Raw genomic sequence first — 26,139 nt, forward strand, 5'->3', positions numbered from 1 at the left:
GGTCACTCTGTGTTTTCACTCCAGGGTCCTGAGGCAGGGGTCACAACACAGAGTGGCATTCCCAGAGATGCCAGCGGAGCCATCGACTACAACGCTTTGGCCCAGCTGCTGAAAGACACACAGTCTCTGCAGGACCAGGCTGATATACTTTGCATCCTCTACAAAGACAAGTGAGAAACATGAGGCTGGGTGTGTTTGACATCACCATGATTTTTATTAAAACAGATATGAAACACAACGAAGGTGATGCGAAAAAGCAGGAACTGCAGCAAACTTAATTTTGGTATTAAAATATTAAAGCCTCAGTCACAAAAGCCTAGAGACTCGTCAGCTACCCCCGGCAACCACTGGTTGCTAGGGAAGCGTGTATTCCCAGACACCGGCAGCCCAGCAGTTGATGGATGTTTACAGAATAGAAGGATTAAAACAAAACTGTCTATTTCAATATCTCCTCGTAAATGTGAAAAACCAGGTTAAAGCCCAACATTTACATTTTTTCCTTTTGAATGATTGTGATTTAGTAATGGTGACACGCTCACTTACAGCTCATTGGAAGACTCTAAAGATTTACAAGAAACAACGAACTAAAGTCTAAAGGTCATCGGCTGACTGGCCAACTTGTAGCGCTCTGTATTTTTAGCTGTGCTGAGCGGAGGTCGCCGCCTTGACGTGGAAGCAAAATAGTGCAGTTTGTTTACTTTTTGTTTTCTTTGTGTTTTACACATAAAAAAACTGTTTAATAAATAATTTTTAGTCATAGTTTTGACAGATATTTACAGACAGTGAAGTCTTGTTGTTGCTTGGCTGGCTTGTTTCTGTGTACGGCTGCGTCTTTGGCTGGCTTATTTTGTGCTGCATCATGCAAACAGTCAACCAATCAAGCTAGCTCATCAGTGTGAGTCTCAGGATCTGGAAGAAGTATCTGAACTTGACTCCACAGTTGAGTCATTAAGCGCTCCTGATTCAGACTGTGCTGCTGTGACATGTCAAAACGGCGTTGAAAAGAATGAAAAGCCCTTGCTGTCTTTCCTTTGTCAGGGGTATGGACTGGGACACGGGTGTGCATGGTAAAGGCTCCACTGTGAGGTCTCTGCTGACTGATCTTTATGAGAAGGCAGGTGAACTGAAACACTGGGGTCTCATCAGGATGATCTCTGGCATGCTGAGGAAGAAGGTGGAGGAGCTCGACTCGGTACGGTGCAGCTATAGATAACAGGGCAGCGTACAGAAGCTGTGTGGTCAGGTGTGACGTTACTAGTGAATCTTCTGTTTTAGCCATGATTATGAAAAAAGTCCTGAAGCTACAGTTTTAAGTAAAGTAAAAAATAATGTAAAACTAAAATCTATATGAACAACTGGTGGGTTCATTGTTCATTATTGGCACAGATTTGAACTCTACGTGTGCCTTTAAATCTTCAGTCATTCATCTCTTACCTTCACATGTAGCGAGTCACAGAGTCCGAAAAGCTTGAAATGAGTTGACCACAGTTTGTGGTTAAATTAAAAACTTCTAAGAAGGTTTAAAGAAAAGCTCCTGAAGTTGGAGTGAAATACCTCTGAAATGCCAACCCTCTGCTATCAGTTGACTCCATGCTGCATTAGATCTCCCACCAGCAAGCCCTTAACTTTTCCTGCTCTTTCCTAATTGGTTGTGGTCTCTCTCGGTAGGCCTGCTCTGATTTGCTGGCCCACCAGAAGCACCTGACGATCGGACTCCCTCCTGAGCCGAGAGAGAAAACCATCACGGCTCCGATACCGCCGGACCAGCTGGCGAATCTTATCGACGAGGCCAGTGAAAACAACATCAGTGTTGCCATTCTCACACAGGTGAGTTACCTCCTCCACAATCATGTGTTTAAAACCTTCTCCTCTCTCTGTCCTTCATCCTTTAAATGTCTTTCCACCAGGAGATCATGGTGTACCTGGCTATGAGCATCAGGACTCAGCCCGGGCTGTTCAGCGAGATGTTCAGGCTGAGAATCGGTCTCATCATCCAGGTGATGGCCACCGAGCTGGCTCAGTCACTCGGCTGCTCAGGTAAGACGGGAAGGTGGTTTAAAGCTGGGCTTTAAGAAGTAAATTACTCAAGTTTGTTACTAAAAATCCATGTCTCTCATTGTGACTTTATGCCTATAGTGGAGTAACAAACCAAAGATCACATTCAGCCTAAATGTTACAAACCATGTATTTGTAAATTGAACAAGGATGAACTACGTGTTGGCTTTTAACAGAACTGCTAATTTACAACTGTAGCCCCGGGACATAAAAGCACATATATACAACAAAACACCCCAAACGTATCCAAGCAGTGCATCATCAACATTCTGTAAACACAGTCACAGATCTTATTAAACTGATTAATTTGTTGATGCGAGTTAAATGTGAAATATTGCCTCCAATCGTAAAATGTTTTCCTTGGCTTTCCCTCCAAATAGTTTCTTTGGCCTCTTTGGCTTGATGTAAGGCTAAGAAAAGAAATGTGTGGGAAATGAAATCTTAATGAAGTCTTCTTTCACTCTTGTAAACTTTATCTTCAAGGTTTTTGTTGTAATGTATTAACCAAGTTATGTGTTCAGCATAAGTTACCATGGTGATTTAGCCAGATAAGAGTCTGTTTCATGGGAAGAGAAACTCTGACTTAAAGCTCCACAGTAATCTTTCTTCATAGTACGGGCTTCAGGTGTCATGTTTGTCTTTGCGTTTGTGAAAACAGGAGAGGAGGCCACAGAGACCCTGATGAGTCTGAGTCCGTCTGAACTGAAGAACTTGCTCCATCACATCCTCAGCGGGAAGGAGTTTGGAGTGGAGCGCAGTGGTGAGACCTCTTACCTCATGTAACACGAGAACCAGTCATATGCTGCAACTCTGACGCAGTCACTGCTGCTTCATCTGCAATGACGGTGAAGCTTTCTGATTGGGTGGGGCAGTCGTCACATGAAAAGAGAAATCTTTTGACAAGAGTGTAGCCAAAGTAATCTGTTTCAATATGCTGTGGAAGAAGGGTGGGCAACAGTTTTTAATAAGTAAGCCACTGACAGGCCTCATATTTCCACAGAGAAACTGTAACATTGCACGCATGATGTTCCACTAACTGCTAGAGAAGACCTCTCTAGATTGTTTATTCTTGTTATTGATATCATTGTCCTAATCTGTTTTCCCAGACTTGATTTTAAACAAAAATCCACACGTTCACCGTTTGACCTTTACTCCCATTTATTTTCCCTCTGTGCCTGTGCTGTTTGTTTCTTCTTCCTCAACCCTCCACACAGTTCGGGAGATGGATGCCGGCGTCAGTCCTGCCATCTCGATCCATCATCTCGGGAATGTGGGAGCCACTAAAAGCGAGAGAGCCGGCATCAGCAAACTGAAGAGCGACATGAAAATGGTAGGATGCCATGACTGTGAGGTTACAGTTACCTTGCTCCACATAGGAAGCTCATCTTAAAGCGCTTCTTCAGACACACACACTGTGTCAACTTTAACATTTGACTGTCATGAAACGAGTAGACTCAGCAGCCCATTAAACAGAGATGGAGATGGAGGCAGGAGAGGCTCTTATTTTGAAATTGTTGAGCTTTTTTGGCAAACTCGACTTTTGTGTTTTTGCAGCTGGAGCACAGGTTGTCTTTGACGGATCTGAACAAGGTGATGTTAATGATTTAAATGAGGTGCTAATTCACCTGGAAGAGGGTGCTGGTGGGACATGAAGTAATTCATAGAGAGCTGAAAGCATGTGCTGAAGGAGAGCGGTGGCTCGTTGATGGGAAATTGTCGGCTTTAAGATCGAGACTATTGATCGATTTGAATCATTATGTCTGTTAGAACAGCTCAGTCGTTCATTCACGACCTGGTCCTTGTGTTGCAGGTGGATCGCAGGTTATCCATGATGGACACACTTAAGGTGATGATCACATGAAAGAATATTACCTATTACAGTGATGACATCTGTTCATTTGTTGTTGTTGTTTTATTTTTGTTTTTTTACCTGTAGCTGTTAATTCACCTTCTGTGTAAACCTCACCGATCGATCAGATCAACAGATCGATCATTAGGGAGGCTGTTCATTTGTAAAACTCAAGGCCTGCTTATTTGCTCCAGAGCTTTCAGCTGCGTTCCTCAGACTTCATCATGATGAAGGTTTTAGATGAGTTTTGTCAACATTTTGGAGAGTAGCTAACAAAACATCCTTAAGTCAAAAGAAACTTATGGCTATTTTGTTTTGTTTTTTTGGGTTAGACAAAAATTATATTATTTTTTTTACCATGATTCTTAAATTGTAGTGTACACATAATGACACCAGTCTTGATGAATGTTATTTTATTTTTTGAACATGCATTATTTTCCTTAAGATAACCTAAAATACATCAGTCATTTAACTGTAAACTTTATAGGCTATCAGATAAGGTGTGTGTGTGTGTGTGTGTGTGTGTGTGTGTATCGAGAGAGAGAGATTTTTTTTTTTATATTTCCCACTATAGAGCATCTCATAAAACAAAAAATGAATAATGGGGACCCCATAGTAGAAATAAACTTTAAATAGACTTTGAAATGGTTTCAGTGGCTGTGCATGAGTTCAGATGGGGCTGCAGTTAACCCATGAGGGGAGATGAGTTTGATATCACTATTCCTTAATGTAGATGCTTTAAAACTGAGGGTGTGTACTGCAAACTTGTTACACCAGAACTTTTTGGTAATAAAATGATTCAAACTATTGATCTGTGGATCGGGTCCCCTGAGTCACCTGCTATAATTGTGTCCATTTTGGGTGACTTCTTCCTGCCGTTATTTGTGTATCTGTTAAACCACCAGCAGGTGTTAACCTCACAGAATGACCCTTATCACAAACTTCTATTAATTCTCATCCTTAATCTGTAGATGAGATTTGCAACGTCGCTGTATTATGTTAGCCTGAATTATATCACTCAACTACCCTAAATTCACTGACCCTCCATATATTTGTATTTAAAGTTGATTTAAACACTGTATAAACGCTCCCGGAGGATAAAGACTGTGAGAGAGAGTTGAAAGCTCTGGAACAACAAGCTGTGATGGTTCAGGCAGCCGCTGTAATTCTGCTCGTGATGATGATGATTTCATGGGTATTGAGGAGGAAGATTTGAATGTGCTTTTGGCTTTGCTGTGGAAGAGCAAGCTGGGGTTGCAGATTTAAAAACTGGCCTTTGTTTAATGTGTTTTTGTCTATTACAGACAGACCGCAGCGTGTCTTTGACCGACTCAGTTGAGGTGACGATGATAAAGAAAGTGTGAGGAAGATTTAGAAATTGTAATTTTCAGTTCACACTTCATTCAAATGAAGTGGAGCTGTAGGTCGTTTCTGATCAAACTGAATCAAACCTTGGCTGGTTATTATCATTGTCGTCATGTTGACTACAAACCTGAACTTCCGTGGCTGTATCGCTCACAGCTGTGTGAGTCTGTTATATTGAATCCTTTACTCTGATCAGGCCACGCCCATCTTAAAACTCAACCTTTACTTTGAGCTCAACTACACCTGGAATTATACTATGATACAAAGTTAGCAACCTCTGTCCCCGTGTGATCAAGTCAATTCCTACCGTAATGCTTAAAAACCAAATCAGACTCACAGGGTAAAAACGATACCAGCCACACTCTTATGAGGGGTAATGATGGTGGTGTGGGTGATTCGACCCGTCTCTCATGGAATCTGAATGGAAAACGTTTCGGCAGAAGTTAAATTAAAGCCTCCATCTGTGATCTTCTCTTCCTTTCAGCTCGACCAATCTGTGACGTCCACCCTGAAGGTGACGGTGATAACGACATTAAAGTCTGATAACTGAGCATTCAGGGTGGTTTGAGTGATTAACACTCTAATGTGTGGCTGCTCAACAAGTAAACTGCATTGCAATTGTAATCATCTAAGCAGCTAACCACAGCTTCAGATACTGATTTGCCAATAATTGTTAATCAGTAATAATTATTGTTGATTAATCAATAATTGTGATTATTATTATTATTAACCAATGCTTCTCTGACCAATCAGAGTTGACTGTAAATTTAATTTTACTCCATTTAAAACAAGAAAAAGAAAAGTTATGTTAATTAAGCTGAATTATTTATAGTAAGCTTTGTAGGAAAATGTCACAGTTGTCGATTCTGTAAAACCTCAAATATTTGGAGCCCACAGGTCCGTCTCGTGAGTAAGATCTCGCCGATCTTTAACCAGCTGTTACAGTATGATGCAGATTGGGTGGAGCTGTGCTGTGATTCGTGGTTTTCTAACAGAATTTCTCCCACTTGACGCCCTGGTTTTATTCATGCTTGCTGGCTTTTACCGATCCTTAATTCTTCAGTTATTTTCAAGTCAGTTTTTTTTGTTTGTTTGTTTGTTTGCTTTCTTTTTCCTTTCTCCTCTTTTATGTTTTATTCTCTGCCTCTCAGGGCATGCAGTCACCGGACGTAGAAAGCATCGAGTCTGGGGTAAAGTTTAGCCTTATTCTCCCGCTTTTTGTTTTTACTTAGTGTTTTTGTTTGTTTGTTTTCTTCTGTTTTCCTGTAGTGGCCCTCTAACATGAGCCACTGCATCAGATGTGGATTAGCAGTCAGCTGGTGTCACTGTGCCTCAAAACAAGAAGAGGGCGCTGTTCTTCCAGAATAGACGCAGTTACAGCGAGTGACTCCGCTTTTCTCTTCCCATCTGTTCAGAGGTTCCGGCTGCCGTCCATGGAATCCTTCGACATCCCGGACAAGATTCCGGTTGCTAAGGATACCAGACACGGCCAGTGGCTGCGTAGGAGGCGTCTGGACGGGGCGCTGAACCGAGTGCCCGTCGGCTTTTACCAGAAAGTCTGGAAGATCCTGCAGAAGGTGAGTTATGACTCAGATGCATATTTACTCATGAGTGTGTTTTTTAATGTTATTCACTTCTTGGATTAATTGGTAAACATTTGCATTCCACATTTTAAACCTGTCGTATAATTATTGTTTCCTGTTGTGAGCCTTCATGTGGTTAAATTTAAAACATCTTTAACGTAAAGTGACAAGACGAGATGAACCAAAAGTTTCTGTCACACTTGTGTGGTAGTTGTGGTGATACTGATGTGCTTCTTGCAGTGCCACGGTCTGTCCATAGAGGGCTTTGTTCTTCCATCTTCAACCACCAGAGAGGTGATGTCTGATTACACACTTCACATGAAACTGAGAGAGAAATTTTACTGCTTTAGTATTTTCTATTTTTTTTTTTTTTTTAAACCTGTCTTCTTATCATTTAAATGCTACGTTGGGTATTTGGGAAAAATCTGGGATATTTGCCAAATTACATCAAAATCCTAAAAATCCTTCATTTTTTTTACTGCTACTACACTTTGCATGAAAAACCTTGACTCTATTTAATCCTGATTTTTACCGATACTGAGTAATATATTGTGTCGTTTTGTTAAGACACTAATACTTTGATCGATGTTGAATGATGTTGCACAATGAATCCTCTTGAAATCTGGAAACGACAGTTAAAAAAGGTGATATTTTTTTTTGCATTTACACTTTAGTTTAAAACCTTCATAAAGCTGTGAATAGAACAAAACAAACAAACTATAACTTTGAATGATAAACTTAAAACAACATAAAAAAAATAGTATTAATAATAAAAATCAGTGAGGAGAAGCTGCATTTAGTGCTTTGTATATTTGCATCAGGGTTATCGCTCCTGTATATTGTGACCACTTATGAAAACCAAAAATATATGTTGAAATATTTTTTCACTTGTTTAAGTTTGAATATATTTAGTTTTAGCTTATTTTTGGTTCATTTTACTTGTACATGTGAGTCTCATTGTAGTTAGCCTACTTATCTCTTCTTCTGCTTACTTCCCCCTCAAAATGTAAGTAAAACTTTCATCAGTCTGCAGTGTTGTCGGTCAGGTCAGCCACAGTCAAACAGCCAAAAGCAAAAACCTCTGTTCTGTTATTTGCTAGTAATTAAGATTGTTTCTACAATTTTATCATTTAAAGTTGTAATTTTTTGTTCCATTGATAGCTATTTAGAGGTTTTAAACTATGCATAAATGCAAGAAAATCACCTTTTTTATCTGTAAAGTTTAAAGAAACTCTCTTTACAGACATATCTATTGTTCATCTGCTCACCAAGATCATTAAAATTAAATTCAAAACTAAAACTAGGTGTGAAAAAACATCCTGGTTAACCAGGAATAAAAATGAAACATTTGATCCAATATTTTACAGTAATAAAAAATAAAATAAAAAACAAAAAGAACTGAAATTATCCAACTAACTGAAACCAAACTTAAAAACTAAACAGAAAAACCTTAAAACTAAATAATTTTACAAACTACGCATAAAATAAAAACTATAACTTTCCACCAGATGACCCCAGGGGAGATAAAGTTCTCTGTCCATGTGGAGACTGTCCTGAACAGAGTCCCTCAGCCCGAGTACCGACAGCTGCTGGTGGAGGCCATCTTGGTCCTCACCATGTTGGCTGACGTGGACATCCAGAGCATCGGCTCTATAATCCACGTGGAGAAGATCGTCCACCTGGCCAACGACATGTTCGACAAGGACCAGGTCAGCAGTCGCTCTAAACTTCCAGCGTCCGTATCCCTGTCATCAGCTAAAGCAGGTTGTTCTTCTTCCATTGTTCTGCAGAGGGACCTTGGTGCAGAGGAGCACATCCTGGAGAGGGATCCGTCCACAGGAATATGCAGGCTGCTGTATGACAGCGCCCCCAGCGGACGCTTCGGGAGCATGACCTACCTCACAAAGGCTGTGGCGGTGTACGTGCAGGACTTCCTGCCCAGCGGCTCGTGTGCCGTACAGTGAGAAGACGAGATGGTGCAACAGTTAGTTGTTATTTTTTTTGGTTTTTTTGTTTGTTTTTTTACTACATAAACTAACGTAACAGCCTCGCTTCGTGTTGTCACCACATGTGTGTTAATACAGATGATAGATCAAGTTTTACGTGAATATTCGTCGTCTTCAACCATTGCTCGTACCGAAGCAACAGAATGCTGCACAAACTGTAGCAGCCACGTTAGCTAGCCTCGTCTGTTCCTCTTTTCAGGGTGCTGACTTCCTGTGTTTCTTTTATTCTCAGTAATCACCAGCAGTTCCCTACTTTAAGTCTGGCAGTGCGTTCAAATGCCTCGTGTTACTCACCTGAAAAAAGCTGTGATGGAAATCCACAGATATTCACTTCTAATGGCACACGTTAGGAGGAGGAAGCGTAAATGTGAAATTTGAAATCAGCAATTTTGATTAACCCCTTGCCAGAGCTGAAGTATTTTAACTAGTATAAATTCACATCATCCACTAGTTCAAAATTTCTTGTTTCATAAGCTTAAAATTTGTGCACCGTACTTAAACTTTCAGTGTTAATGCAAAATAAACATTGGCCAGATATTTAAATACATTTCCTAAAATATCATAGTTATAGTTATTAGCAAATGTTACTAAAACTGTGGTAAATAATGCATCTTTTTGTTGGGAACGATTTTCAGCTGCGGATTAATGCACATTTGGTTTTCCAGAGGTAGCTCTAGTAAGCTACCCATACCTTCTGATGCACACCCAGTCATTTTGTTCTGAAGGAAATATGACAGAAACTAAGTTTAGACAAGAGAAACGAGGGTCATCCGTAGTAGTTCTCAAAGGGGGGATGAGTTAAAGCAGTTAATTTCCATCCCCTGCTCATTTTTTCATCTATTTATGGGGAAAATGAGCCAAATATACTAATTCACTCTGTGGAAATGAATGTAAATGTATCCCAGCTATAATCAACATGGCCAGAAAATACAGTTTTCCCTTTTTTTTTTCTTGCGCTCATCACTACCTTAAACATTTTCACCTCCAACCACTGTTACCTGCGTAACTTAAACATGAAGTTCGTAAATTTCAAATTAATCTTCTAACGTTTCCTAATTTATTACCTCACCTGGTCGCTCAACCTCTAAGACTCACCCGTCTTCGTATACCTCCAGTCCTGTGTGCTTGTACGGTGTATTACAAATGGAAAGCAAACAAAAAAGTAGTATTTATTTTTTTAGGTCTAAACCGTTAATTGAAGTCAGCTCCTGTAGGTAGGTGTCTTAAAGAGGCCATGATGCCTTAACATGGTTGTATTTTGAGTCTAGAAGTTTGTGTGACTGAAACTTCAGGAGTGCTGTTTTATTTAAAGCTATAAATGAACTGAATTAATTTCTCAGAACGTTTTCTTCAGCGTGTAGTGTATTAATGCGTTTCTTTGCCTTAATCTTCTCATCTGATTGCTGAAACTGTAATTTTGTTTCTGTTTTTAGATTAATTGCAGTTAAACTTGAACACATTTTGTCTGTTGGCTCTTCGATGGTTCATTGTTTACGATATTGACGGCAAATTTGGAATAAATTATTAAGGTTATTGAAGAACATGCCTGATCGTGCCTCCTGTTTAAATGTCCAGTAATCAGCTGACGTCAGTCATTTTGTGGCGTTCCAGCACACTCCACGTGAACTACAGCCGATCGTATCAGAACGAGTATCGATGAGCAAGCCGGTGGTTGACTGTTTTTTTGTTTTTGAAACTAATTCTGTAATAAAATAATCAAAATCAGTTATGAGTGTTTTTAATCAGTCATGTTACTGAATAGGTCTTTTTAAACTTTTCAAAGTGCTCTCTCCATCTTACAGTTGCCTGAACTTTCAGACCTGTTACATGTGCTTTGTTGGTTTAACTTCATATATATGAATATGCTGCTCAAACCAAAAAATAAAGGAACAGGGAAGCAGTAAGGAAGTGTTGAAATTGAAAGGATACCAAGAAGTTTAGTGGCAATTAAATAACCAAACTGTGAGGGCTGAATTCAAAGACACCTCAAAAAATCAAAGTGTATAAATAACGAGGCAGGCTTAGTCCATTCTTATTAAATGTAATTAGGGGTACTCAGTAGCTTGTATGGTCAACATGCCTATTTGCACCCCTGACAATGTCAGGGAATGCTCCTGAGATGACAGCTGGTGTCATGGAGGATTCTCCCAGATCTGGACCAGGACATCACCGAGCTCCTGGACAGTCTGAGGTGCAACCTGGCACCGTCGGATGGACTAAAACGTAATGTACTGAGTGGCAGATCGAACTCCACGTTGACCGGCAGTGAGGTCAGGGCCCGCAAGAGGACACAGAGCCCTCAGGCCACCCTCATGAACTCGTGTTTCTGACCAAACAATCAAAATCATTCACACGCGTGTCCTGCTGGAGGTCATTTTGTAGCTCTGGCAGTACTTACCCTGTTCCTCCTTGCACAATGGAGCAGATACCGGTCCTGCTGATGGGTTAAGTACTTTCTTTGTCATTGTCCAGCTCTCCTAGAGTACCTGTCTGTCTCCTGGAATGTCCTCCATGCTCCTCAGAGTTTGCTTGGAGACACTGGCAAAGGCATGTTGGACTATCTGTGCACCCACTGTAGGGTCCATATATCGCCTCATGCTACCAGTAGTGACGCTGACTCTAACCAAATGCAGAACTGCTTGTGGTGGTGTGGAATATTTATGGCTCCTTTCAACACCATAGCCCAAGTATTGTTGCTGACCATGTCCATGACCACCTCCTGATAGATGCTTCCAGCAGGATAACACAGTGTCACAAAACTCAGATAATCTCAAACTAGTTTCAAGTTCTGTACTCAAATGGCCTCCACAGTCACCGGGCACATTTGGGATGTGGTGAGACCAAAGATTCACATCGTGGATGTCCAGCCAGTATCTGTGCGATACTGTCCTTTCAATATGGACCAAAATCTCTGAGGAGTTTCAGTACCTTAATGAATCGGTGTCACCAAGAATTAAAGCAAAAAGGGGCATCCAACCAAAAACTAATAAGGTATACCAAAAAAGGTATCAGGTGAGTGAATGTAGTGAATTAGAAACCACAGACATAACCATAACATCACTGATGTAAGTTCTTCAAATTCTGCTGAAAGGTTTAGTTAATTTGAGAAGAGTTATAAATGGTTTAAGCACAGGATCTTGGGGTTTTTTTTACCTGAAATAAAATGGCCTCAAAAGAGAAAATATTCAATCAGATAAATTAAGTATGTTAAGTGCTGCTGAACTTTAAAAAAACAAAACAAAAACAGTTCAAAGTGTGGCTGGTTACATGTATGTGGAAAGCAAACGTACAAGGATAAACAGGGACTGCATTTGGCAGGCCTGAACATGCAGACCAATGATTACTTGTCCAATGCCAGGCATGAATCTGTCTCTGTGGTTAAGCAAATTATGGTCAGTGAAAGTTTCTATTTCACGTAAACCACTTTTCTTTTCTCCATCTTAGTCATCTGTTCAGCTTGCTCACTGAATTATGTGATTAATTAAACACAGCGAAACCAGATGTGATTTGAAAAAACTTGATGCCAATACTTAGTGATAAATTCTCTTGTTCTTTATTGTTTGCCAAAAACATGAATACATTTCAGCTGTAAGTGTTACACTCATGTGCCAGCAATCGGTTTGATGGAGTCTGTTTCTAAAACAACTCAGATGTCGTATTCTGGCAGTATCAACAAACATACCCAGTTATAGGATTTAATCACACAAATTTACCCCAGTGAGCACAATTTTATGGCTCATACTGCACTCTATATGGCCAACACTCCAACACTGCACCAATGAACATCAGTCATGGACAAAGATGGACAAAGTCAACGCTGGGTTTCCACTCTCCACACTTTTTTTGAAATGTAAGCGTCTTGGTTGCTGACCCTGAGTAGACCTCTGCCTGGTTGATTTATTCACTTATTTCACGACGTTCTCAAAGCATGAAGTCCATTTTGTAAATTTTGGTTGTTTTTAAGAGTCTAATAGGAGGATTATCCAGGATAAAAACTTGTGACTGACAAATTACTTTTCTTCAGTTTCAGACTTCCCAACCCAGTGGATGATGTCACGATACCTACATCCATCTTTTATACAGTCCTGTGACAAAAGCTGAATATGCCGCTTTATTCAGTAGCTTGTAGAACCACTTTTTGGCATTGCCATCGTTTTCTGCATGACTTCTTCAGTCTCTCACCTTTGGAGAAGTTTTGTCTCACTCTTCTTTACAGCATTGCTTCTGCACATTGAGGTGTGTGGACATTTGTTAATGCACAGGTTGGTGTCTGGACTTTGCACCACTGTCTTTTCTTTTTCAGCCATCCTGTTGTAGATTTGCTTGGGACGTTGTCAGACAGATGGCCTCACATTTGACTCTAGAATACTTTGGTATCATGGTTCTTATATGGTGCTTTTCTACTCTGAGCAGTCAAGTCGGTTTACACAGATTTCACCCATTTATATTCCAATGGATGAATCGGAGAGTAACTTGGGGTTAGTATCTTGCCCAAGGATATTTGGCTTGCAGACGGGAGCAGACAAGGATCAAACCACCAACCTTCCGATTAGTAGGCAACCTGTTCCACCACCTGGGCTACAGCCATCATCATTCAAATGACATTGTTTCAGAAGTCTTCTGATTTGTTCAGATGCGGTTTTGTAAACTTGAACCTTGCTGCCTTGTTTAGAGAGAAGAGGCTTTCTCCTCGCAACCCTTCTACACAAATCATACTTATTCAATCTTTTTCTAACAATACTGTCATGAACTTTAACTTTTAACTAACTGAAGCCTGTAGAGTCCGAGATGTTGCACAGTTTGTGAAATTGCATCATGGTGTTAAAACACACTTGAATGTTCCAGGCGAGGAAACTTCCAGAAGTTCTGATTTTTATAGCAGTGCTCAGACTTTCTGACAAAAGCTTAATCAAGTGTATTATCACCACTTAGTTGCTCCTTCCCTTCTTAACTCCTATCGAAACAGTAAAGGTCAAACAAAATGTCTGAAAAGGTAAGGTAATCCTTGTTAAAGGACTTGGATCCAGTACCTGTACTTGCACTTTTTACAAAGACAAATAAGAGTTTGGATTACCATCTATTCTGTTTTCTTGTCAGTGAATTCAGCAGGAATGTGCAGACAAACATGCAAACAGACATTTCTGATGACTCTGCAGATTTTCTTAAGATGTGGAAAACTCCTTCAGGAGGCGTCATTCCTCTTAAATGAACACGACTTATCTCCTGCACCCACTCACACGCTTGGCTGGCTTCTCTCGTTGTGAAAGACTGAATATCTGTGCACCAGCAGCTGTTTGACTTTTGAACGCTGGCAGCAGATTCATTTGTTTACCTTGGATTCAAATGTCAGCTTTGTCCACATTATGTCCCAGGTGAAAGGTATATGAGAAGACACGAAGCAACGGCGTACAAAAGTCCACGTTTGAGTCACTGATTCTTTCGTCCGATGCTTTTATTTCACTTCATCTCCGGCCCTTCAGATGCAAGTAAAACAGTACAGTAAGCAATACACAGTACAAAGATAATTTGGGTTTAAAAGTGCAACCTGAGTGTACAAAATATCAGCAAGCACCTGCTGTGTGCATGAAGTAAACTGCAGGTGAGTTGAAGCTAAAGCTGCAACCTCCTCTTAAATTTCAGGATTTCATAGATGTGCAAATAAAAAACAAGGCTGTGCAGCTCATAGTGAGGAATCTGTTCCCAGTATTTGTACACTCAGCCCATCAGGTAGCTCGACTTTGAGACTTTGCAGATTTAAGATTGTTTGAGCATGTAGATGTCATAACGTTCCTGCTTTAAATCCTTTTTTTTAAAAAACAACAAAACAAAAAACCCAAACGGTTATGGGACAAAACAAAAAAGTGAAATATCCTAAACTGAGTTTAAAATAGTAAATGAAAATGGGCACATTTTGACATTTAAAAAAAAGATAAAATAAATAAAATACCAGAATCAGCATTACAGATACTGTTAGTTAATCCAACTGTGTTTGAACCTTTTGTCAAGAACCTGAGTGTACTTTAAATAACTTTTATCTTAAATCCATAACAACATTGCTCCACCTCTTCTCAGTTTTTATACCATCACCTTTTATGTCATTTCCGCAACTTCATTCATATTCATATTCATTCATATTTTTAAGATTTCTAAAACTTTGCTTTATGTAAAATGCCCAACAGTAAGAAGTGATCAAAGGTCAGCTCCATGTCATTTGTTCTCTATTGGTTTATCCTTCATTTACATTTTACCTTTTAATTTAACCTTGGACTAAACTAGGCTGGTCCAATTATTAAGGGGACAGAAATTATGACTGCGAGTATTAAAAAAAAAAGTAAGGGTGAGGAGTTTGTAGAAGGCACAGCTAGTTGTTACATTTACTTCTGATAAAGTCGTATCATTAAAAATCTGAGTTTATCACACCCTAGAAAACACGACCAATTACATCTCAGTCATAAAAATGTGGAGACTACGCATCTGCTCAGTTACAGAATTACAAATGTCCTTTAAAAATGTTTCACTGTTTTATGATATTTCTGAAGGAACGGGTTTTAAATGAAACGCTGTTATCGAGCGCCGTTATATCAGCTGTGGGATAAGTTCAAAGCCAGGGTAACTAGTAGGACACAGAGATAATAACAAAAAAAAAAAGCTCAATAGTTGCAGAAATACGACTTTCTGTGTGGTTAAACTGTCATCAAATGCTTAAGGTTTGAAAGGCCTGACAATTCCCAATTAGAAATGCATCAGGTGGGGCAGTAGCTGCCTGACAGGTGCATTTAAAAAATTGTTTAGATATAATTTTACTGGAAAATAAATACAAATTCTGATTTAAAATGAAGAAGTAAAAGAAGAAGAAGAAGCCTGGGTAAGCTGATCTCCCAGTTATCAGAACCCGTCAGGATGAACATGCTGGTTGTGTCCTCGGACGTCTAATAGTTCACCGGCTGCGATGCCGAATGGTTCATCGTGGAGCAGTGTCCTGCCCTAAAACAAAACACAAGCAGATGTTAACAAAGTATCAAAGCTTATTTCTGCCAAAATTTCCAATCAGGTGTATTTAAGTGTTCGTGTTATTAAAAATAACATTTTGAAATTTTGAGGGAAAAAATACAAATATATTGAGTGGCAGATACAAGCTGCCATAGAAAAGATCTGTTTCATTTTGCAGGATTTACCAGCCCAGTGGATTTTCTGAACTTAACAAAAATCTCCACATTTCCTTTTTTCTTTCTACATTAACAATTCTGCCAGCACAGTTACCTGCAGAGGCCTGTGGAGCATTCATAGTTGTTTTGGCAGTATGCTCCGAAGGGTTTACTGTTCATGATCCGCCACAGTGGGGTCATCCGGGCTATCCTCCTCGGAGCGTGGACGACATCTGACCCCCTTAGATCTGCACTCTGGAGGAAGCTGGACTGATCCTGTGAAACCAAAGGACCTGCACACACCTGGAATACAGATGGGACAGAAAGGTATGCACATCTTCGTTAAAAGGAACCACACTGATGACTGATGCTGATGTAGTCCAGTGTATTCTGACTCAAAGCACTGGGAAGATATAAGCTTCATCAACTATTTAGTGACTCAGTGACTTCATATGAACACTGAAGACATTGGTGTTGGTGACCGTGGGGAGGAAAAACTCTTTTTTTTTTTCTGACAGGAAGTCAAAAAAGGCAGAAGCAAGAGAAAGAGAGGATCAAACACAACCAGCAGGAGAGAAAACCCTTTCAGTTACACTTTAGTTCTTAACTATGGACACTCCACAGAGGAAAATATGAGTTTATGCCTGATGTGAAAAGTGGGAAAATTCAAAGCAGGCTTTCACAAAAAGGGTTTAGATCCAAAACTAATGGAAGTGAAAGATGCTGCTGGTAGACTTATAAGAGATGAATACATTAGAGGGTTATTAATGTAACCATAGTCTAACAAACTTATCACTCTATCCTTTAAAGAAAGGCAAATTGGACTTTAAGCTGATTTGTTTTTCCTCACTTGGAAAAACAATTGAATAGAAACAAAAGTTACATGTTCTAATTGCCCAGGATTACAATTATAGTCATAATCAGGTTATGGGTGTTTCCTGATGACAGGGCAGAATGAACAGGGTAAATTTAACACCACATCTGTGGTTATTACTAAATTTACTCCACTCACCTGTTGAGCCACCATTAACAGGACAATGCACAGTGCTGCTGCTGCTTTCTTTTGGGTGAAGAAGCCTGTCTTCTGCATCTTTCCAGTGGACCGGGGTGTTTGCTGGTAAGTCTACGGAGATTCTTTGCTTTTATCGTCCTTTCTTTCTCTTTGGCTACGTTGCTCAGCCTCAACCTGGAGGCTTCCCTGATTTCCAAGACTTTGTGGAGGTCTCAAGCACCCCTGCCAACTTCCAGAAGTGAGAAGAAGTGAATCTGGAACCTATAAGTCTTTTCAAGTGAGCCTGACTTAGGGGATTTCAGGAGGGCTCGTCTCTCTGTTATATAGTCAGGGCCTGATCCCTGGAGAGGGAGAGCAGTGAGGGCGGGAGAGGGAGTCACAGTCCATGCAGCGTCCACCCCATTTGCTTCATCTCACCCTCTTTGCCTCTCTTATCCAGTCTAAATGTCACATGATGTGTCCAGTATGTTCAGAGAAAGTCCTTTCTTATTACAAAGACAAACACATTTTTTTTCCCTTCTGTGTCTAATGTGAGCACAGAGGCGCCATACACGGCCCACGTGACGGTAACACAAGGGCAGCTGGGTCAAACTCGTTTGAGAGAGGTTGCTAAATTTATGTGTTTCTATTTCAATGCATGTGAATGAACTTTGAGGATGATAAGGTTTTTATCAATCTGTGTTCTGCAATACATATTTGAATACCAGGGACACTGACATCATGCACTTATATAATGTAGCTGGTGCAAATTTATGAGGGTAGGGTTTACATAAGCAAACATAAGCAGGGATGTGGTATGTGTGACAGATGTGTGCAGATGTTCTCAGTCACTCCAAACAGACTAAGATTAAAATAACACCAAAATTAAAATTTCATTTTCTTAAAACTACAAAAAGAGAACGTTTTATTCATCATTATATGACAAAAGATCAGACTTAAAGACAAAATGTAAACGGTCTCGCTGTTTATCTTTTATAGGCTTAAGCTCAGAATAAAGAACAGCTATATAAAAAAAAAAAAACATCACCTGGTTTATCCATCTTTCTGGCTGTAAAAATGATAGAAGCTTTCAAAAGATTCATTTATTCAGTTCAGTTCAATTCAATTCAATTTTATTTATATAGCGCCAAATCATAACAACATTCGCCTCAAGGCGCTTTATATTGTAAGGTAACAATAAAACATACAGAGAAAAACCCAACAATCATATGACCCCCTATGAGCAAGCAATTTGGCGACAGTGGGAAGGAAAAACTCCCTTTTAACAGGAAGAAACCTCCGGCAGAACCAGGCTCAGGGAGGGGCGGGGCCATCTGCTGCGACCGGTTGGGGTGAGAGAAGGAAGACAGGATTAAGGACTACTCAAGTGGATGTGCATGATTCTCACACAGTTCTTCTGTCTAAAACAAGATGTTTTAGCGCCTCTCAGTGGGTTTTTATCTCTCAGTGGATCAGGTCAGGAGGCAACTGAGGAAGCTTCGCCCCAGAAAGGCAGGAGGCCCAGACAAGGTGTGTCCTAGGATGCTAAAGGCGTGTGCTGCTGAACTTGGGGAGCCGCTACAACGAGTCTTCAACCTCAGTCTGCGACTGGGGAGAGTGCCCGCCCTATGGAAGACATCCTGCATCGTCCCGGTCCCCAAAAAGAACCGGCCCAATGAGCTGAATGACTTCCGACCGGTGGCACTGACGTCACATCTTATGAAGACTCTAGAGCGGCTCTTCCTCAACCTCCTCCGACCACAGGTACAACATGCCCAGGACCCACTACAGTTTGCATACAAGGTGGGTGTCGGAGTGGAGGATGCCATCCTGTACCTCCTACACAGAGCCCACTCACACCTGGATGGGGGAAAAGGCACGGTCAGGATACTGTTTCTTGACTTTTCCAGTGCCTTTAATACCATCCGGCCCTGTATGCTTCAGGAAAAACTGAACAGGATGGAGGTGGACCCCTGCCTGGTGGCTTGGATCTCCGACTACCTCACCGACAGACCACAGTACGTCAGGCTGAAGGACATCACATCTGACACAGTGGTCAGCAGCACAGGAGCACCACAGGGAACTGTGCTGTCCCCTCTTCTCTTCACCCTGTACACCTCTGACTTCTGCTACAACTCTGAATTATGCCATATTCAGAAGTTTGCAGACGACACAGCCATCATGGGGTGTATCTGGGATGATCAGGAAGAGGAGTACAGAAGTCTGGTGAGGAACTTTGTCGCATGGAGTCAAACAAACCACCTGCAACTCAACACCTCAAAGACTAAGGAACTGGTTGTGGACTTCGGGAGGTCCAGAGAAGGTCCACTGCCGGTTCAGATAGAGGGGGAGGAGGTGGAGGTGGTCAACAAGTACAAGTACCTCGGGCTGTGGGTGGACAATAAACTGGACTGGTCATGCAACACAGAGCACCTGTATAAAAAAGCCCAAAGCCGACTGTACTTCCTCAGGAGGCTGAGGTCTTTTAACATCTGCAGGAAGCTCCTGAGGATGTTTTACCAGTCGGTGGTTGCTGGAGTACTTTTCTATGCTGTGGTGTGCTGGGGGAGCAGCACAGCAAAGAAGGACTCATCCAGGCTGGAGAAACTGATCAGGAGGGCTAGCTCTGTGGTCGGCATGAAGCTGGACACTCTGGTGACAGTGGCAGAGAAAAGGACATTAAAGAAACTGATGGACATTATGGACAATGCCGGGCATCCTCTGCACACGGCCATTAACAACCAGAAGAGTCTGTTCAGTGACAGGTTGCTTCTCCCCAAGACAAGAACTAACAGACTTAAAAACTCCTTTGCCCCACACGCCATCAGACTGTTTAACTCCTCTCTGGAGGGGAGAGGGAGGGGAAACAGGAGGACAAAGGAGGGAACAACTAAGCTGTAGTGCCTCTTCACCTCACTGTGCAATACCTTTTGTGCAATACTTTTGTAAATAGTCAACAGTGCAATAGACTCAATACTTGAAATGTGCAATTCACTTGTATTTTTATTTTTTATTCCTATTTATTCTATTTATCCCCTTTGTATATTTTATTTATATTTGTCTCTGTATTTATATGTGTGTGTGTGTGTGTGTGTGTGTGTGTGTGTGTGTGTGTGTGTGTATATATATATATATATATATATATATATATATATATATATATATATATATAACAGTTCTGTAACTAACTTCGGTCGTTGCTGTGCTTTTTTTGGAAGTCGAATTTCCCAGAGGAACCCACCCGAGGGATTAATAAAGTTCTATCTTATCTTATCTTATCTTATCTTATCTTATCTTATCTCATCTTATCTTATCTCTCCTCTCTCTAAACAAACCTTCCCCTGATTGGCTGAAGACAGAAGGTTTATCCACCAGGTGGGTGGGGCTTCTGTGCTATACACCTAAGCTAACTGTATTAGGAACGTATGCTCTCACTGACATAATAAAATCCAATTTAAAAAAAAATTAAAAAGACTAAAACTGAGCATTTAGAGGAGTCTGAGCTTCTGGCTCACAGAGATAAAAAGTAAATAAATGCCTGATAAGTAAATGTGGGAAAGTTCAGCAGTGCCAAAGCTTATCACTTATCAGTAACATAAAAAAAAATCAGAAGAAGGTTTAAACAGAGTTAAAATAAATTTTATCAGAAGTGTTTTAAATTTAATTGTTTAATGATAAATATCTGAAATTTAAATTGAAAGTATAAATGTGACGTTCTGTTCCTCTTAGTATTTTTTTTTTTTACATGTTTTACTTTCATTTTTGTCTCTTTGCTTACCATGTAGACAGCTTTACAGCATGTGCTTATGCTTTTATAACCATGTGTGACATGGCATGTGGAGGCGCTGCAGATGAACTCCATCGTACTGAACTACATGTTGAAAATGACACTACAGTTTGATCTAGTGTGTTACAATGTGGAGTCCAAACCAAGTGTCAGTATATGATCACTTGGATGTAAAAAAATTTTTTTTTTAAATAAATAAATAAAAAAGTAAGTTTAATGTTTGTGATCACCACCTTCTAAAGTGCAGCCAGTGAAGCTAATCTCAGTCTGTAGTTTGTATTTTCACTGAATTAGTGTTAACACAGGTACAGAGTAACAGGAGCGTCTCTACCTGTGTGTCGAAAGCAACCCTTGGACTACTTATCTTATGGGATATACTGCACCAACACAGAAGTAAGAGACGTACGTCTGCCAAGGCTGAAAATCCCTGCATAAACAATGAGAAAATATCACACAATTGTAAAGAGTCCATCTAACATCTAATTCCTTGATCTACATCTGGATGTGGATTCAAATAATCACTGGTAAACTGCACTAAGCCTGACCTTTGGAAACATTTTCATGTAAATCAATCCTGAGTATGTTTCACAGCAGAAACAGGATTAAAATACTTGGAAATGAAACAAAAAGAGAACAAGTGGAGGTGGATTTCATAAAGAGGATCTGAGGTTGGATGTAGTGGAAAGTTACTGTGCAGATTCCTGTAATGTTGTTCACCATTAAGCCCACAAGACTGACAGGAATCAGCGTGACATAAACTCAGAACATCTGCGTCGTGATTTATCGCCAAGCGTGACTTATCGTGTTGACAGCAGAGAAACTTCAGGGACAGATGACGCTGTTGGGGGCTTTGGAGGAGAACAGCAAAGACTGTTATTCCACGCCGGCTCTGTGTCGGCTGTGCTGCGCTGATGCAGGACCAGTGCCAAGAGTTGGTTATCTGCAACTGGTTTAAATATTTAAAGGAACAAGTTAAAGAGACATGCATATTTCTCCTCCTAAGCATGGCAGATAAAAACTGTATTTAAAGTTGTGTCCTTTGTCTTCTGATTATATTACAGCTATTAATAATACATCACTAAACTGTTTCCAGCTGCATTACACTTTGCAAATATGTATACATGCTACCAGGGGGATTTTTACATTTTTACTTGACAAGAATTTCCTCTACATGTATATACGGTAGTGCAAATATATTAATATTACGTTCCTGATCCTCATAGTGTAACTCTGTTGCGCACTACAAGCCAGTCATAACTCTATAAGGGAGTGAGGATGTGCCGAAGGTTAAAGGTATTTTTCAGTCTAGATAAATTATTTGAATTGAATTTGAATTGTAAAGACAAAAAAGAAAAAGAAAAAAGAATACAGACACTCTGGCAACCCGTCGAGAGTTTACCCCACCTCTCTCTGCAAAACAGCCAGCTCTAGTCCCTCTACAACTCTGGATTGGAGATATAGTTAACAAAATGCATGGACTGAATGGGTTAAAACACTGTTGCTTGCTTACAGGCAGCCTACATGAGAAGACTTCTGTGCCTTTAAATGAACTGGAAAAACCGAGAAAAGCTGTCAAGCTTTGCTTGTTTTCCTTTAAAGACATGTCTCCAGCTGTACTTTGACATTCCTGCTCTATGGTAGGATCAGTTCTTCTGAATCAATCATTAGAACTTACCTGCAATTTTGAATGATGCAACTCCACCTCAGTGTACCTTGCCTCCATCATGCAATCAGACACTTTCACACAACCTAACAAACACTGCAGCTGCTTCAGGGGCGTTTTGTTGCAACTTCACCTGTGGTTTCCTCAAGTTTGTAATTCTTTTTTCTAAAGAGGTTGTTAGGTGAAATAAGCAGGTGTTGATGGTAGTGATACAGCAAATTTCTATTGACTATATTTTAAATGTACTGAATATTACAAATAAAATGTACTGCACCAGATCATAGACAGAGTACGTATGTGTACTCTGGAGCATAAAGTAATTTAAGATATTTGTTGTACAACAATCTCACCCTCAAAAACTCATTAAAAGCTCAAAATTACCATGACATCCATGTCTACGAATGTAAACTTCTAATCAAAGCTAAACATCGATTTTTTTTCTGACTGTGATAGTTTCCATTTTCATTGTGTCCTGTGCTCATGTGAAACAGTTTCCATCTTTACCGTCACTGAAAAACCCTGAAACACCCTCTTTAAGCTACACAAGAAGAGAAGCTATAATCGGCTTTTGTTGGCAGGTCAGGTCCTTCCTGATCAGCAGCGTCAACAATACAATGAGTGCTGTAACTGATGTGTTTGTTTGGCTTTTTTGTCTCATGTTCATTGCCAAAAAAAGTTTCCACATTACAAAGGGAAAGCAAATCCAGTGAACTTTAATCATCATGCCAGGGTCTCTCTGTGGGAGGCTGCAGCGTGGCCTGTGCTGCAGACTGAAGCAGCATTGGCTGGCTTCAGCCTTCATGGTGTGACTGTGCCAGTTTTTCTTGCAGCACCGGCAGGCCACTGGAAAAAAAAAAAGCCTGACTAGGCAATGATACTTGAACTCTCAACTTGAATTCCACTGGACGGCCTGATCGAAGGGTTGCAGACATGACCTCATCTGACCAGCATTCAGTCCTCGTGTGGACTGTGCAGGCTGGTGTTCACAGAAATGGGTTACCCAGAAGGTAATATAAATGTGGGAAGGCCTTGAGTGGAAGTCAATAAATGCTTGATAAGTAAATATGGTGAAGGTTCAGCAGTGGCAGCGCTTATCACTTATCTCTCTCTTTAAAAGTAATCAGAAGTAGAATGAGCCAGAGTTATGATAATTTAGAAAAAAATCAGGCTCTTTCTTAAGCCTACCTGCCACATCGACAACTCATATATATACATATTTAAATATAGTTTTTATAATTCTTGCCCAACCTTAAACCTTAAACCTTTACTTAATTTAAAATTCAAAGCATTTAAAGGACAAAAAAGCCTGTTTTCTGAATTCATAAGTTTATATTACAAAAATATAAAGTAGTTTAAGAACTGCTCATCAGTAAAAATCACAGTTGCCACACAAAAGCTCCTCAAGGGGGAACTCTTAGTATCATTCCCAGCTCCATACTTTCATTCTAGACTCTAATAGAGGATCTTTGCATGATTCACAGTTTTAACTGGTTAGGTTCTCAATGGCTTTGATGGAGCCTCTAAGTTTGCGCTTATCTCCCTTTAACACCACTCTCTGTTCAAGCCAACTGTCTTCTAATTGGCTCCCTGGATTTCTCCTCTGCATGACTTTATACTGATGCAATCAGCAACTAGAAAAACAGACTAACCTAAGTTGCTAACAGAACAATAATTGTCAATCGTTAATAATTGAACAATAACTTTTTCATCCATTGGGTTTGACTTAGTTCAGATTAATGTTTCTACCTGTCAAATAGACAAACATCTTTATCCATAAGTTTGACATTTTTAAAGGTGAACCCAAATGCTAAACACCGAATGCAGATTTATTGAATTATTTGTTTTTAATTCAGTGCAGTCCCACATTATTACGTTCAACGATATCAGAACAAGATCTGAGATCAGAAGGTGGACAGTACTCTTATAAACACACACACAATCGCAACTGCAACTAGTCCACATAAAATTATATGTGTATATGTCATATACATGACAATGTAACATGTCTCAAAACAAACATAAATACGATGCTTTTTGCTAAAGTGACTAAGACTTTGCATAAGATTGTGGTTACTTTGTTACCAAATGAAATATTTTTAATAACATAAATTTAACATGTTCATAATATTCTTTGTAACTTTGCTGTTACAGGGCCCCGGTCGTATGTTTTTGTGTCGGTATTAGAATATGAACGAGACCATTATGTTCAAACAAACTCAAACAAAGGTTATTTATTTATTGAGTTATGCAACAAAAGCTAAATGTCACGAATTTAAAACGCTTTTGTACAAACTATAAATTTTGAATTTAAGTTCATCACTTCCAGCTGTAACCTAGTTTTGCTTTATGCACCAGAGTTACAGAGAAATTATAATCACATGTCGCTGACTTGGATATCTGTGAGAAAGTCTCACATTAAAGCAGATACAATATTTCTCTGATGTTCCTACAGCACATATAAATCAGCTTTTGCAGCAGTTTAATTTCACGGCTGGAGGTGCTAATGAAAAATCTTGTCTGCCTCTTCCAGCTGTGCTTTCTTTTTTTCTACTTCAGCAATGGCTTTTATAAAACCCAGTTTTTTGGGGTTTTTTCACCCTGCATCTTTAAACACGTTTATTTTTAGCTTATCGGTAATGTGCTACAGGAACACTATTGACTCTCGTGCTTTGTTTGTCTAAAGTGTATTGATTAGAGATTCAGTGGCACAAATCCAGACAGATAGTTCTCGTTTGTATTCAGGCTATCTCTAAATTTCATTTCTAAATGTGCTTCTATGTTCAGATTCATTCAGTGAGCCTCGCTGATTCGACCAGAGTGCAAAAACTACACAGACAGAGAGAAACACGTTTTAAGTTATTGAGGGATATTTGTGACATTTGGCACTAGCATTTAAAACATCAAAATGACAAATCCTGCTGACTGCAGTGACGCCCTGACATTTAATTTCACAACAAACAAATAACATCAATGTTTTAGTTCAAGAGCAACAAGCCCTAACTTAAAAGAAAGACTGAAGAGCATTTAGTTTAAGCCAAAAAATTAGTCAGTGAAGTCAGAAACTACAACGAGTATAGTTGTAACTAAAAAAAAGAATCTTTATTTGTTCATAGTTCATAGCTGTTCTCTCAGACACTTTCTGTCCACTTCACATCTTTGACCTTAACCAAGCGGAGAACTTAAAAGTGAAGCCAAAGCTTACGTGTCAGATCTTCTCTGAGCAAGTCAGTTCTGTTAAAATTTCCAGCTTCAGCAATAAAATAAAGATATTTACAGCCAGGTTTTTAGACTTTGTAGCTAATTTAACCCTTCAAAATAACTGTAACTCCCCCCCCCAGATTTGCCTCTACAGTTTACAATTAGTGCACCTTGTTAAGCAAGTCTGTTATGATTAGCTGTAATTTGGTTCTCCGCCCTATAGAAGTCTGATAGGAGGTGAAAGCTAACAAGTACAGACCGTTCTCTCATGTTGTTGCTGTGAGCGTGCGGTGTGTCACCAATTTTATGTACAATGTAAGAACACATGACACACAGTAAACACACAATATGACTACCTTGCTGACACACTTCATCCCCTACCGCACTCACAAACACACACAATAACTCATCAACTTTACCTCAAAGCCTTTTAGAGCTTTACAGGTTTATTTGTTCTCCGTATGTGTGTGCGCAGTGTTTATGGGAATCACAGTGGA

General features: G+C 39.9%; 2 protein-coding genes across 14 annotated transcripts in view; one reads left to right on the plus strand and one right to left on the minus strand.

Annotated features, from left to right (window-relative positions):
- Positions 1–10,583, plus strand: part of phka1a (phosphorylase kinase, alpha 1a (muscle)) — a 34,480-nt gene extending 23,897 nt beyond the window's left edge. For 2 of the 13 annotated variants that reach the window (XM_085450722.1, XM_085450731.1), the window contains exons 21-34: positions 25–170; positions 1,039–1,192; positions 1,669–1,827; positions 1,908–2,037; positions 2,714–2,815; positions 3,270–3,385; positions 3,610–3,645; positions 3,866–3,901; positions 5,209–5,244; positions 6,421–6,459; positions 6,685–6,846; positions 7,093–7,146; positions 8,361–8,561; positions 8,643–10,583. In XM_085450722.1, the coding sequence (XP_085306848.1) occupies positions 25–170; positions 1,039–1,192; positions 1,669–1,827; positions 1,908–2,037; positions 2,714–2,815; positions 3,270–3,385; positions 3,610–3,645; positions 3,866–3,901; positions 5,209–5,244; positions 6,421–6,459; positions 6,685–6,846; positions 7,093–7,146; positions 8,361–8,561; positions 8,643–8,816 (1,545 nt within the window). In that variant the 3' untranslated portion in view covers positions 8,817–10,583. Of the gene's footprint in view, positions 1–24; positions 171–1,038; positions 1,193–1,668; positions 1,828–1,907; positions 2,038–2,713; positions 2,816–3,269; positions 3,386–3,609; positions 3,646–3,865; positions 3,902–5,208; positions 5,265–5,753; positions 5,784–6,420; positions 6,460–6,684; positions 6,847–7,092; positions 7,147–8,360; positions 8,562–8,642 lie in introns of those variants that run through there. The other 11 variants (XM_085450735.1, XM_085450723.1, XM_085450725.1 and 8 more) reach the window with 11 other exon arrangements.
- A 3,709-nt stretch (positions 10,584–14,292) lies between these two features.
- On the minus strand, positions 14,293–17,439 carry leap2 (liver-expressed antimicrobial peptide 2). The gene is made up of 3 exons (XM_085450736.1): positions 17,016–17,439; positions 16,119–16,306; positions 14,293–15,842 (listed from the first exon to the last, which is right to left on the minus strand). The coding sequence occupies exons 1-3, from the start codon at positions 17,091–17,093 to the stop codon at positions 15,788–15,790; spliced, it is 321 nt and encodes a 106-aa protein (XP_085306862.1). The 5' UTR covers positions 17,094–17,439; the 3' UTR covers positions 14,293–15,787.
- Between the last annotated feature and the right edge of the window lie 8,700 nt (positions 17,440–26,139).

The sequence above is a fragment of the Copadichromis virginalis genome, linkage group LG3 (genome assembly GCF_057382275.1).
Source record: "Copadichromis virginalis isolate Kocher_CV1m ecotype Utaka linkage group LG3, C_Virginalis_male_GT1.1, whole genome shotgun sequence".
In the NCBI taxonomy this organism is placed as follows: Eukaryota; Metazoa; Chordata; class Actinopteri; order Cichliformes; family Cichlidae; genus Copadichromis; species Copadichromis virginalis.

Excerpts from the sequence above, each read along its gene's own strand:
- leap2 (XM_085450736.1), bottom strand. The coding sequence starts at position 17,093 with ATGCAGAAGACAGGCTTCTTCACCCAAAAGAAAGCAGCAGCAGCACTG. Across the intron at positions 16,307-17,015 it reads TGTTAATGGTGGCTCAACAG|GTGTGTGCAGGTCCTTTGGT; the intron begins GTGAGTGGAGTA and ends TCTGTATTCCAG. Across the intron at positions 15,843-16,118 it reads TGCTCCACAGGCCTCTGCAG|GGCAGGACACTGCTCCACGA; the intron begins GTAACTGTGCTG and ends GTTTTGTTTTAG.